At 41.5% G+C, this 14,882-nt stretch overlaps 1 protein-coding gene across 1 annotated transcript; it reads left to right on the forward strand.

Annotated features, from left to right (window-relative positions):
- Nucleotides 1-3,472: 3,472 nt before the first annotated feature.
- On the forward strand, nt 3,473-12,718 carry LOC124290088. Its single transcript, XM_046726776.1, has 8 exons — nt 3,473-3,588; nt 4,995-5,136; nt 6,468-6,583; nt 7,694-8,312; nt 8,946-9,150; nt 10,577-10,650; nt 11,818-11,934; nt 12,234-12,718. Exons 1-8 carry the CDS (start codon nt 3,478-3,480, stop codon nt 12,425-12,427), a joined length of 1,578 nt encoding a protein of 525 aa, XP_046582732.1. The 5' UTR covers nt 3,473-3,477; the 3' UTR covers nt 12,428-12,718.
- Nucleotides 12,719-14,882: the final 2,164 nt, after the last annotated feature.

Genomic DNA, 14,882 nt, shown 5'->3' on the forward strand with positions numbered 1-14,882 from the left:
AGGCGTTCCAGGTTTGTGTGAGTGAGCGAATACAGCAAAACGTCGTAATTCGCGGACTGTGTGGTTTGAAAGATCATACACACTTTTCAGAGCCACAGTTGCCCCCATAATACCAAATTATTCCGCTTTTTAAAACCAAATTAACAAATTCCGTAAATAGTGTGTTGAGTTATTCATAATATTCGCGATATGCAAGCCAACCCGCGATCCCGGGTTAGAATTGTCTCCAGTATGCTATATTCGTGTTTGGCGACTGAGTGGATGAGGTGGTCAGATTCCGTGTCGTGGTGAAAAGCGTTGACAGTTGCTCACTTACCGATCACTGGATTGATTCGATCAACAGACTGGTGTCATATTGCATGAAAATTGCTGCCGCGTTGCCCAACAAACACACCGAATTGAACCGTGTGAGTATGTACCTGTTTACCTAAGTAAATTTTTAGATTCTTCTAGCAGTGGCAAAGTAGGGTTGTTTAGTTTACAGATTCAAATCAATCAAATGTCAATTTTTAATATCATACGTAATAGACGTCATATTTTAACATGACATGATTAAATATCGAGGTAAAAAAACCCACAGAAATGGGATCAATTTGGATCAGTCATTATACCGTCATTATACAAGCCTGAAAAAGTCCAGACTGCTTTATTGATACTTTATTACAATCAGACAAGAACTACCGGGGATATTTTCAAATAACGGCATCTGATGGGCATCCACCCTTCTTAATGTCGCACTGTTTAGGTTGGAGAAATTAACCGAAACCGTGATGAGCGAGGCTGATCATCATTTTCACCATCACTAGCGTCTGGCTCGAACAAATAAGGCCTAACGACACCAAGCGATTTTGACGGAATCATCGTCCATGAAAACAAGTTGTAACTCGGAAACTAGGCAAAGCAGGAGACAAAATTAAATGACAGTAGATATAGTGAGAACATATAGCTTTCATTTTTCACAACAGTTGTCACGATTTCAGGTTTATACAAGCCTGTAAACAAGATAATTTATCCCCTAAAATGTACATGAATTCTGCATCGGCCCTCATATCTATTCCTCATATGACGTCACTGAGACGCACCGCTCTGATTGGTTGAAATTTCGTTCGCGGGTGAGAATTGTGCACTGTTGTCAAAAAGGTCGATTTAAGTCAGTTAAAGATCGAAATGAGTAGTTTTAATGAGGGGGTTTCATTTATAACGATGCCAATTAGCGATTTATGTATTTGTACCCCCCTAGAGTACATGTGATCTTTAAGTGACGAGTGTAGACTACACTACTTACTGTACCATGTTCTACCGGGTACCCGTTTAGTGTTGCATCATCGGAAGACAATTGTAGCTACGTAACTAGCAAACTGCGAAAATATCGGTCGGGTATTGGTGATGTTCTTCACAAGTCGGGTTGTGTCAACACGCTGAAGCAAAGCTACTGGCAGCTGAACTGTACATGTCAGCTGATAAGCTATCAGCCTCTGTGAGGTTTGCACTTATCGTTATGTAGAGGAATACATGTAGGTTATCAGTTTAATGGTGGGAAACTCAGCTCCCGTGGTGGACACAACTTGGTATTTTCGGGGCGATGGGAAGTCGAGTAGTTAAACGATGGCTTGTCAAGTCATTAATTCGAATCCCAATCTTGGACACATCTGTCTCTGTTTTTGAATGATAGATCAAAATAGTGAAGTGACATTATTTTCTATCAACTAAAATTTCAAACATGCACTGATGTCCTTAGTTCTTTCTGTCAGCTATGTGTGTATTTACTAATATATAAATCTGTGTGAAGGAAGCATGCTTTAAACACAATATAGAGCAAATATATATTTGATTACAAATTTTAAATTTAATACTTATTGTAGTGCTTCGGCGAATGTTGTGATCATGTTTGCAATTTGTTTAGTTAAATCCAGTTAATCTTTTCCGTCCGCAACGTTTGCAGTTTTATTAATAATTCGTTATTCTTGCCAATGCGGCAATTTAGTATTTTCATTCTGAGGTTATTTCACCAGCAGCAGCAGCAACAACATCAGACTATTTCAGCCTCGCATATTAAAATCAGATTTAACATTGAGTGAGTGAATGAGTTGAGTTTTACGCCGCACTCAGCAATATTCCAGCTATATGGCAGCGGTCTGTAAATAATCAAGTCTGGACCAGACAATCCAGGGATCAACAGCATGAGCATCGATCTGCGCAACTGGGATACAATGACATGTGTCAACCCAGTCAGCGAGCCTGACCACCCGATCCCGTTAGTCGCCTCTTACGACAAGCATGGGTTACTGAAGACCAATTCTAACCTGGATCTTCACGGGTGGATTTAACAATAAAATGCAATGACACAAATAACATAAATGATATCAAGGGGGGCAATGTATTGATGTCAACTTCTGTGTTTTGAGGAACATCACGTTTCGGAGTATATGCTTACTCCGTGGGTGATGAAGGAGCAAGAACATCCCTCGAAATATCGTGTCTCTCATAATACAGAAGTTGATATCTCCATTTATGTGTCATAATACAGAAGTTGATATCTCCATTTATGTGTCATAATACAGAAGTTGATATCTCCATTTATGTGTCATAATACAGAAGTTGATATCTCCATTTATGTGTCATAATACAGAAGTTGATATCTCCATTTATGTGTCATAATACAGAAGTTGATATCTCTATTTATGTGTCATAATACAGAAGTTGATATCTCTATTTATGTGTCATAATACAGAAGTTGATATCTCCATTTATGTGTCATAATACAGAAGTTGATATCTCTATTTATGTGTCATAATACAGAAGTTGATATCTCCATTTATGTGTCATAATAAAGAAGTTGATATCTCCATTTATGTGTCATAATACAGAAGTTGATATCTCCATTTATGTGTCATAATACAGAAGTTGATATCTCCATTTATGTGTCATAATACAGAAGTTGATATCTCCATTTATGTGTCATAATACAGAAGTTGATATCTCCATTTATGTGTCATAATACAGAAGTTGATATCTCCATTTATGTGTTTCACTTCTACATGACATTCAAAGATGACTGATATTATCTTCACACGCACTGAGTTTTCATTTATTCCCTTTTACGGATTATTACTCTATCGCTGGTATGGTCTGAGTGAGTGAGTGAGTATGGTTTTACACAGCTTTTAGCAATATTCCAGCAATATCACAGCTGGGGACACCCGAAACGGGCTTCACATATTATATGGGGAATTGAACCCGGGTCTTCAGCGTGACTAGCGAACGCTTTAACCACTACGCCACCCCACCGCCCCAGGTATGGTATGAAGTCCGTATTGCCAGCTACAAAGTGCAATGTCACGAGGTCACGTGCGCGTGGATGTCACAGTAATCTAATCCTTTGTTTGGGGATTATATGACAACCACGTGAGGGGGCGTGACCACCAGGTGAAAAACGGGGTTTGGTCCATTGCCGGTCAGTCAGTTTGAACCACAACAATGTCCAGTTCGCAAGTGACCGCTGCTCTTCTATTATCCGTTATAACGGGGAGTGTGGGGCATATATGCATTGTCTTTCCCCACCAAAGAGGCCCCTTAAATATATCGACAGTGAGTAGATAATTTATGTTTATATAATTTGTGCTTAGTCACGTTTCGTTGCGATGAGACGCATGGTAAATATTATTTTGTATACGCATCTGAAGATTTATACGAGAAAAACAGCGATATATGCTCTGGAGTTATAAATTTCTCAAAACAAATGTTCAACACTCCATCAAGAGAAGATAATAAACATATTAACATGTCAACCCTCTCATCGAATAACACCCGTGACTTCACGTGACTTTACGTGAAGTTACTTGTGATGAAGAAAGGCCTGATTAATTTCGTGTTTGATGTCTCAGTCAGCATTGTTTACAACACGACTGACTGTGCTCAACAGAATCTGAATCCCGCTTCCGAGTTTACACAATCAGCTGGAAAAAATATGGTAACCACCGATAACACGTATATATAACATGTCAACGCTCTAACACCCGTGATTTTACGTGACTTTACGTGAAGTTAATTGTGACGAAGAAAGGACTTGATTTGACTTCGTGGTTAGATGTCAGCATTGTATCCAACATGTTCGACTGTTTGACTGATGTACACAATCAGCTGACAAAATATAGTAACCACTTACAATACCAGACAAATAACGACTGTACATAATGGGCTCTCAGACTCTCCTCTGTAACATGATGGCGGGATCCTGTAAGCCACCACGGAAAATTATTCATCCATCGTCTTTGTACACTAATATATACAGATTTGTAAGATAACCTAGTTAATCGGCAAAGGAACCTGAGTAGTAAACACGTTTAGCCCACTTAACCTGATCTTTGACCCTGTATCGGACTAGCGTTCGGGTATGTCGTGTATCTTATATAACCAGGATCCGCTGGTCGTTAGTTCCAATCCCTATTTTGTTTATCCAATTACGATCCTAATCTGTGAGTACTATACTCATGGCAGTTCCAGCACACAAGTGACAGTATCACACTGGTTCATAATTACCACCAACACACTTGCAGCGATTATACCCGTGAAGATCCGGGTTAGAATTGATCTTCAGTAACCCATGCTTGTCGTAAGAGGCGACTAACGGGATCGGGTGGTCAGGCTCGCTGACTTGGTTGACATATGTCATCGATTCCCAATTGCGCAGATCGATACTCATGCTGTTGATCACTGGATTGTCTGGTCCAGACTTGATTATTTTCAGACCGCCGCCATATAGCTGGAATATTGCTGAGTGCGGCGTAAGACATGTATGACATGTGACAACCATGCCAGCGAGCCTGACCACCCGATCCCGTTAGTCGCCTCTTACGACAAGCATGGGTTACTGAAGATCAATTCTAACCCGGATGTTCACGGGTAATGAATATTGGAACAAAACAGTAGACATATTGTTTACGTATGATGAATATGTTTTGTGCTATTAGTTTCAAGAGACTGACATTTTTCAGAGCGGCAATCCAACGTGTTTTCGCCATGGAGCGCCCTGTGGGGGACAGAACGCCGAGGACCCTAAGGTGACCTTGGCAGCTGGCGGTACCGCCTTCATCAAGTGGCAGCAGAACTATAACCACTATAGCGTTGGGTACTCAGGTAACAACGTCCAACATAAACACAACGGTAGTATGAGAGAGTGAGTGAGTGGGCTAGGTTTAAATGCCGATTTGTACCCTATTTCGGTTATATCACGGTGTGTCGGGGGCGCGGCGAGCGAGCTGGCTAAGGCGCCAGGCTAGTAATCCAGCGAGCTAGGAGGTGCCGGGATCGAGCCCACCTGGGACCGGGTGTATACTCTTTCAGTATTGTCACAACCCCTAATGTACAGTACACAACCCTGTACACTTAAAAGAACCCGCGAATCCGTTGGTAGACGACCAGATGGTGGCCACATGAAAACACCTAGTTGCGGGTACAGCAACGTGCAGTGAACTTGAACAAAGTACTGTGACTATGTGTCCCAGTCAACCCAGCTGTTAATGGGTACCTCGTAAGGATGGGAAAGCCACATTAACTCGGTGCGCCTAGTAGGCAGCAAGAGTTGTATGCTCCCAAGGGGAGTTGAAATTGAAAATACGATATGCCGTTGTGATGGACATCCAATGATCGACTGACTGACTGACTGAGTTTAGTTTTACGCCGCTTTTAGCAATATTCCAGCAATATCACGGTGGGGGACACCAGAAATGGGCTTCAAACATTATGCCCATGTGGGGAATCGAACCCGGGTCTTTGGCGTGACGAGCCAACGCTTTAACCACTAGGCTACCCCACCGCCCCTCCAATGATCGAGGGGAAACAAAGCGCCTTTGAGCAGTTGTACTGGCTATCGGCGCTATACAAATGTTTGTATGTATGTATGTGTCAACTTTATGCTGGAGGAATATTAATGCCGAATACAGATGTCACGTAATGAAATAATCATGTGCACGGGAATGCAGCTGGGAAACCACGAGGCATTATCGGTATTAGAACTCACAATCATATAGGATTCTGGCGTGCCCAGGGGATGTAACTCTGCGAACTGCGGTGCCTTGGATGACTGTGTCGAGTATATAAATTATGAGAACTACACCCTTGATAATAATAATAGTTTTGATATATCTTTGTACTCGATAATTCTGTCGATTAATTCCGTTTTAACATATCAATCCCTCCATTAAAATGCACGCTTTTATGAAAGCGACTCAAATCAAGAAAAGAAAAGAAAAACCTGAAGCACAAGAAATCAGTAGACAAGCAATTAAACATATTTCTATTGTAGAAACAGCCTCAATGGTAATTACTTTCACCTCATGACATTGCGTTGTTTCCGAACCACTGAATCTGTATTTATTATAAACAACATTTATAGAGATAATTGAATTAATTTTCCCCTTTGTCCATATAGAATATGTGCGTGATGTCAATAATTCCCTCTTTTGTAGGGTACATGGATGCCGCCATTGCCCCGCTTTCTTCAAGTGACTTCAAGCTGCTGGCGGTTGTTTCTGACAAATACGTCTATGCCCAGGACTATCAGAGAAACTACACTGTTGTCGTGGTGAGTGAGCGCCGTCAGGGTAGACTAATCTTTCTAGTCCTTCAAACTTTAGGCGCTTTAGTGTCGAAGGGTACATTTTAAGGTATATTTGACAAGAGTCAGTGGGTTGGTAAACCGAAACATCAGTCTCATTAACCTATTCAGACAATGACCTACTTTTCAGCCGATCCGAATTTTCTCGTGTGAAAGTAAAAAGGAACACCACAAACAACTATGGTTACACTGAATTCCAATTCCTTGTTCCATAAGAACATGGTATTTACAAGTTAATTTTAATTTTAAAGTTTAATAACATCGTATTTCAATATTTTATGCCGAGTTTTAGGCAGCATGACCTTAACTAAGACGTCACAGACTGCCCCTGTTCGATGAGGTCGTAAAATGATTGACAATTTATCTGGCTCACTGGTTACACCTGTTATGTATTATTTGCGCTTAGCCAGTGTAGATTTATAACGCACAATGTGATTGATATAATGTCAAGTCCGTACCAGACCGCCAAACGTTTCTAGCGCCAGAGCCTCGTTTTGAGATTTCCACGATTTCCAGATTTCCGTTTGTCAGAGCAGGCTGTACAGAGCACGCTGCACGACGTGTTTGCAAGGATTATAAGGAGCGTAGTGTTGCAATATACAAGTGCTTATATGTATCACATAATACTGATTAATATTTATGTATCCAGTTGAATGAACTGGTCTCAAAATTATGGACTGGTTATAGTACTAAGCTGCGCAATGGGACGGAACCCGGTCAGCAGGAAACGAGACTGTTGTGTAATCAATGTTTTGACTTGTTTTACGTAACGTTTAGCAATATTGCAAATAGCACAGAAGGTCTTCAAACACTGAACCAATAGGGAACGTCGCACAAGGGAAATCTGTAACCATTAGGTTAGTGAGAGAGTTTAGTTTTACGCCCCTTATAGCTATATTCTAGCAATATCTCGGCGAGGGACACATTGAGACACGAAACCGGACTTTCAACGTGACGTGCGAACGCTACAACCAATAGACTACCATGTCGTTTCAAGCTTATCTAATTGAGCTTGCGCAACCAGGAGTCACTTTAAAAAAAACTATGTTCCATGATGCATTAATTTGATTATTTCAGAGCATACCCGAGATGGAGTGTGACCACTGTGTCATTCGTGTTCGGTACAACGCTCATAAACCTGGCGAGAACACGTTTTACCAGTGCACAGACGTGCGTGTGACCAAGACCCAAGGGACACAACTCCTCCCCCAGCTTCCGCCTTACGGGAAGAACGAGCAGAACTACCTACATAAAGCTCTGCAATTGATATCCCCGCCTCAGCGCCGCACTGCAGATGATGTAACAATTTACGGCATCGTGTACAGCCGTAACCAGCCCGACGTCGCCGACTACGTAGCCGTTGATGCCGCGACGGGTGTAATCACGGACATCACGACGTTGAAATATGGTGTAGGATTTTCCAGTGGTCGTGTCAGAGATGTCAACGCTAACTACATCGCTGACGGCGTAGCCGCTGTTGACCCTCCTCGAGGGGTAACGGTCATGATGAACCATCAACAGTCGTCGTCGCTGGACGCCCCAGCTAGTACAATGCTGGAGCTCGGCACGAACAATGGCAGCGTCGTCAGGCATGGGAATATACTTGGGTTTGACCAACGGCCTTTCAGCGCTGTTGTGTATCAGAGCTTTGGGCAGTACCTCACCTTCAGCATCGAGGAGGAAACGGCGAAGCCAGGTGAGACTAAGAGACTGTAAATATGATATTCTGAAGTGGGGGTTGGCAATTTATTTAAGAAAATATTTATATTCCTGAGAAAGAGAGAGGTATGTCTGACAACAAATGGAGGTGTTCTAAGTGTTTGAGAGAGAGAGAGAGAGAGATAGATAGAGAGAGAGAGAGACAGAGAGAGAGCGAGAGAGAGAGATAGAGAGAGAGAAATAGAAACACCAACAAACAGAACTTTCAACCAAAAATTAAATGGTAGTCTTAAAGGCTTCCTCTCTGTAATTTTTAGTTCAAGTGAGTGAGTGAGTGAGTTTAGTTTTACGCCGCACTCAGCAATTTGTAGTTAGACGGATTAACTAATAGAACTCTCGTTGTCAATATTATTAACTACATTCTCGGCAAAAAATTATTTCTTTTTCAAAATTACAACCCATGGAGATCCGTACTTTGTTCCCAGTAACCTTGCTTGTCATAAGAGGCAAAGAAGGGGATCGGGTGGTCATTGATCAACACACATGTACGTGTCCATGTACCCAATTGTAGCCTCTTCAGTTGACCTTGGAGTATAGGTCCAAAGGATGAATGTTCATTGATGACAATGAACCAATTACGCATCTATAATCTCTTTTACCATTGTCTCAGGTAACTTCTATTTCGTGGTGGGTGGACTTGACTGGTCGGGTAATTGGCAGGAGGTTGTGCGCATGCCCGACACAGAGGACACGTATGTCAACTTCCAGTGGGCAGAGTACGATCCTGGACGTATGATGTTGTTTGTCCTCTTGGGTAATGAGAACGACGCAGATGGTCTCTCCGCCAGGATCTACACATTCGATATCTCCGCTAAGTGAGTACTGGACTAAAGATAGATCACAGAATTGCTGGGTTCGGTTATAGTTGATACGGTTAATCCTGAGTCAAGACATTAAGGAATAACAGATAATCGTGCTTGAGCCAGATCTGTATTATACATGCTTGAATAGTATCCGTTTGCTCTATCCAATAAACACCACAGACGTTTCTTGGCAGAGAGGGGCGATGGGGTAGCCTAGTGGTTAAAGCGTTCGCTCGTAAGGCCAAATGGGTACAATGTATGAAGCCCTTTTCTGTATCTCCAGCCAGGATATTGCTTGAATATTGCTAAAAGCGGCGTGAAACCATACTCACTCTTGATAGAGACATATGCGGTTCCCAAATGAACACGTAACCAAGCTAGGGGATGTTTGAGAGACGTGAGACTTAATTAACGGTTGTTTAGGTTTATAAGGTGAGGTGAAATTGGGTTTAACGTCGTGCTTGAGAATATTTCGCTCATATGACGACGTGCATGCGTGTGTATGTCTATGCGCGGCTGCTTGTACTAGCCCAGACTGAAGCTGGTTTTATAGTGCTAGCTCACTGAGATACAATGCCGCAGTGAAGCATGAATACCCCACTCAGACACAGTATACTGACTCCGCCGACCAGTCCTTGTTGTACCCATTAATGCCGAGCGACAGGCAGGGACCAACAAGTACCATATTTTAACGTCTTTTGGTATGACGCGGTCGGGGATCGAACCCGCGACCTTCAGCTCTCCGGGCGGACGCTCTAACCACTTCACCACGGAGGCGGTCTTAGGTTTATGAGCAGCTGAGGGAAGACTTACTTGGATGGAAGCGTGTGGATGCTGATGCTGTATAGAATGGCGCACTGTTGGTTTTTTGATCATCACAATGCGGGGATGGTTGCTTATCTCCCTAATACAAGGTCATGTACTTTGATTGGAAGGGTTTTGCGATAAAGCGGAAAAGGTGAGTTTCCTGGGTGCGAAGGTCATTCTTGCAAATGTAGGTTCTTGAATACGTTTTTGTGGAACCAGGTACAGTTTTGGGAAATGAGGTTCTTGAATGACCTGTTACTGAGGTGAGGTGCTTCAGGGATTACTTCAGGTATTTTGTTGGGGTTGTTGTTGATGATTAGGTCCGGACTATAAATGTTCTTGGAAGGCAATTCCAACCAGAAAAGGCTGTATTCTACACCAGAAATCTTACTTTCAACCAAGAGTGTGAGTGAGTCTAGTTTTTACACAGCCTTTAACACTATTCAAGGGAACACCAGAAATGGACTTCACACGATGTACCAATGTGGGGAATCGAACCCGGGTCTTCGGCGTGACGTGCAAACGTTTTTACCACTAGGTTACCCCATCGCATTTCAAACAAGAGAAAATCAGTAATTTAATGAAAGAAGATGAATATATATATGTTTCTAAATTGCAAGTGATGTTTCAGAGCCTTCAAGTCCCACGCTGATATTGACGTTAGCAAGTATACATTCATGTCCATGCAACTTTACACCAAGACAGGTACGTTGTTTTGAACAGGTAATCAGAGTGACTGGATGTATATATCAGCAAGTATCCCGGGGTGGTGTTTTTTTTTGTTTTTTTTTTAAGCCTAGTGCTTACAGCGTTCGCTCATCACGCCGAAGGCCCGGGTTCGATTCCCCACATGGGTACAATTTGTGAAGCCCATGTCTGGTGTCCCCCGCCGTGTTATTGCTGGAATACTGCCAAAAACGGCGTAAAACCATACTCAGTCAGTCAGTCAGTGGTATCCCAGGTAAGACACGGAGAAACATCCTGTGATTGGACGCTGCGACTAAATGGATGGCGTGGCCAGGCTAGATGACTCCGTTGATTGCCGGCCATTGTAATTGATGCTCAGAACATCACTCACTGGATTATCCCATCCAGATTAAATTATTCACTGATCACCGTCAACAACTTGGAATATTGTTCCCCTACACAAAAAGGGGAATAAACATAAGAGAAACTGAGGGGGGAAACACAAACGCCTGAAAACTGGATTTGATCGAAATTGTTCAAACGTTAATAATATAATATCAAACCATAATCAGGCTGAACTGTTGTGAGATACTCTCTACATGCGTTCGATTAATTCTTTTCACTTGAGTCAACCGATGCTACAGCATATATGGGGCGATGGGGTAGCCTTGTGGTTAAACCGTTCATTCGTCACGCCGAAGACCAGGGCCTAGATTTTCGAAGCTCTCTTAGCGCTAAGATAGTCGTAAGTGCCATACAATAACATTAACTTACGACTATCTTAGCGCTAAGAGAGCTTCGAAAATCTAGGCCCAGGGTTCGATTCCCTACATGGCTACAATGTGTGAAGCCCATTTCTGGTGTCTCCCGCCGCGGTATTGATGGAATATTGATAAAAGTGGCGTAAAACCTCACTCACTCACTTATGGCACAAGTTATATGGCAACCAGTGTTGACTAGATTCGACCTGAGTTAACCAGTGTCCTCAAAGCGTGACCTAGTTGTAAGTGAGTGAGTATGGTTTTATGCCGCTTTAGCGATATTCCAACAATATCACGTCAGGGGAGACTGGCAATGATCTCCACACATTGTACCCATGTGGGGAATCGAATCAGTGAATATAGCTAAAAGCGGCGAAAAACATACTCTCTCACTCACTCAAAGGTCGATCTCTGTCACCTACAGGTCAGCTCCTGGCTGTGTCCCCTGGCTTGTTTAAAGACACCTACCCCGGGTACAGCCTGATATCTGTCGACCCTTTCACTGGCGCTGTGGTAGATCTGGCCGAGATCACACAACCAGGTAAGTGCTGAACCCTGAACAGTTTACCAGGATCCGCTGATTCAAGGGTAGAATACATCCCTGGTCTGTCGTAAGGTGGACTAAAATGAACCAGATGACATCTGTACTTGCTCGTGTGCCCGGTAGTATGGAGTATGGATTATGCTTTCATGTAGTTTTCTTGGTTCATACTCGATTATAAGTCTCAAATCTGCAATCAAATATCCGGGTCTTCACTTGACAAACCAGTGGTCGATAGTGTGAGTAACACATTCGTATAAGAAAGCTTGTTAGTGCTAAACTAAATGGCTTCTTTTCAGGAATATTCGAGAAATACTACGGTGGTACCATCTTCAACGGGATGGATCAAGAAAAGGGTATCCTTTATCATGTGTTCCGGGTAGCCGACGCCGAAGCTGACGTCATCGCCACGATTTCTCTAAGCGACATGAAAACGACGTTTTCCAAGATTACCAACATTAGACATGTCCACAACTTAGCTAGGGGAATCTGAGTCGAATGTTAAGGGAATATTGGTGGTTGGTTGTCAAGGATGTGAACTGAATGGACATGCTCGTCCAAGTGACCTGACGTATCCATACGTGGTTCTGTTCATCAAGTCAGAAAAGAGAGATATCTGTTTCCTAACAACTGATGATAACACATTCAAATGTTTACCGGAGAGAAATGTTAGTCTGAAAATGTCTCGCTGAAAATGGTCTGACATGATGTAAATATTTTAATCTACGCATCTTTGTAAAATTTAGCTCCGTTATTACATTGAAATATACATTTTGTTTCCAAACATATTGTTTTGTTGAAATGCAAAGAAATACGTTGTGTGTCACAGGGACTTAGTTCCAAGACATTAGTTAGAAAATGCGCGCAGTTACATTCATAAAATAAACTTGACATTTTTCACAATATGTTCCACTTTTCCACCAGCTTTCAGTTTAGATATTTCTTCACTTTTAAACGTATTTATATTTTTAAGAATGAGTTTTCATGGAAACAATAAGTTCATCGATGCCTGTCATTTAAAGGATCTCTATGGGAAATGTTGTCAAACTGTTACCAGCTGCAAAGGATAAGTGCTGGAAGGTTTGCCTTTACAACGGGGAGGAGCGCGTCTTAACGTTCAGTGAGGACTTTATGTCTAATGCGTTTGATAAGGTTTAAGTGAGCAAACATAAGAAGAAATATGAAAGGAGTAAAATATAGTCTTTGATCTTCAATATAACCTTCCTAAATCTATAGTGAATGGCAGTTCCACTTCAAAATATAATCTTTCATGCGTCCCCCATTTCACATTATAATCTTTGATATATCTACACACTGCCCAAAGTTTAAAACATAATCTTTGATACATTTACACCAAAATAAGTCGCTACTTCAAAGTATAATGTTTGAATTGACCACACCGAACGACTGTCTCCACTTCAAAATATAATCTTTTAATACATACACGATAACGACAATCCACACAAAAGACAAATAATCCTTGATACAACTTTATTCAGTCAAAATTTGCATATTCTTGCACTACTATATGCTGCATTTACAATGCATTTTCAAAATATAATCTTTGATATATCTACCCACAGTTCCAATTTCAAAATATAATCTTTGATGCGTCTACACACAGTTAACGCTTCAAAATATAATCTTTGATGCGTCTATACACAGTTACCACTTCCAAATATAATCTTTGATGCGTCTATACACAGTTACCACTTCCAAATATAATCTTTGATGCGTCTACACACAGTTAACGCTTCAAAATATAATCTTTGATGCGTCTACCCACAGTTCCCCCCACTTCCAAATATAATCTTTGATGTGTCTACACACAGTTAACGCTTCAAAATATAATGTTTGATGCTTCTACACACAGTTAACGCTTCAAAATATAATCTTTGATGCGTCTATACACAGTTACCACTTCCAAATATAATCTTTGATGCGTCTACACACAGTAAACGCTTCAAAATATAATCTTTGATGCGTCTACCCACAGTTCCCACTTCAAAATATAATCCTTGATGCGTCTCCCCAAATTTCCAACTTTAAAATATAATCCTTGATGGGTCTACACACAGTTCCCACTTCAAAATATAATCCCTGATTGGTCTACATACAGTTCCCACTTCAAAATATAATCTTTGATGGGTCTACATACATGTCCCACTTCAAAATATAATCCCTGATTGGTCTACCCACAGTTCCCACTTTAAAATATAATCTTTGATGGGTCTACCCACAGTTCCCACTTCAAAATATAATCCCTGATGGGTCTACATACAGTTCCCACTTCAAAATATAATCCCTGATGGGTCTACATACAGTTCCCACTTCAAAATATAATCTTTGATGCGTCTACATACAGTTCCCACTTCAAAATATAATCCCTGATGGGTCTACATACAGTTCCCACTTCAAAATATAATCCCTGATGGGTCTACATACAGTTCCCACTTCAAAATATAATCCCTGATGGGTCTACATACAGTTCCCACTTCAAAATATAATCCCTGATGGGTCTACATACAGTTCCCACTTCAAAATATAATCCCTGATGGGTCTACATACAGTTCCCACTTCAAAATATAATCCCTGATGGGTCTACATACAGTTCCCACTTCAAAATATAATCCCTGATAGGTCTACATACAGTTCCCACTTCAAAATATAATCCCTGATGGGTCTACATACAGTTCCCACTTCAAAATATAATCTTTGATGCGTCTACCAACAGTTCCCACTTCAAAATACAAATTGCTCTGCGGCTATATTCGAGCTAATGCCTTATAATACAAGAGATGACGTTTGTAGGTTTGGACCACAGCATCTCGCGTGTTCTGTAAGATACCAAGTTAGATACTGGTCATGCTCTGTATATTCGATTACAATAGAGAGAATCACCAAGGAAAAGAAACTTGAACTGACTGAATTCAACACTCTTTGAATGT

The sequence above is a fragment of the Haliotis rubra genome, unplaced genomic scaffold (assembly GCF_003918875.1).
Source record: "Haliotis rubra isolate DU_JTF1 unplaced genomic scaffold, ASM391887v1 Scf456, whole genome shotgun sequence".
Taxonomy (NCBI): domain Eukaryota; kingdom Metazoa; phylum Mollusca; class Gastropoda; order Lepetellida; family Haliotidae; genus Haliotis; species Haliotis rubra.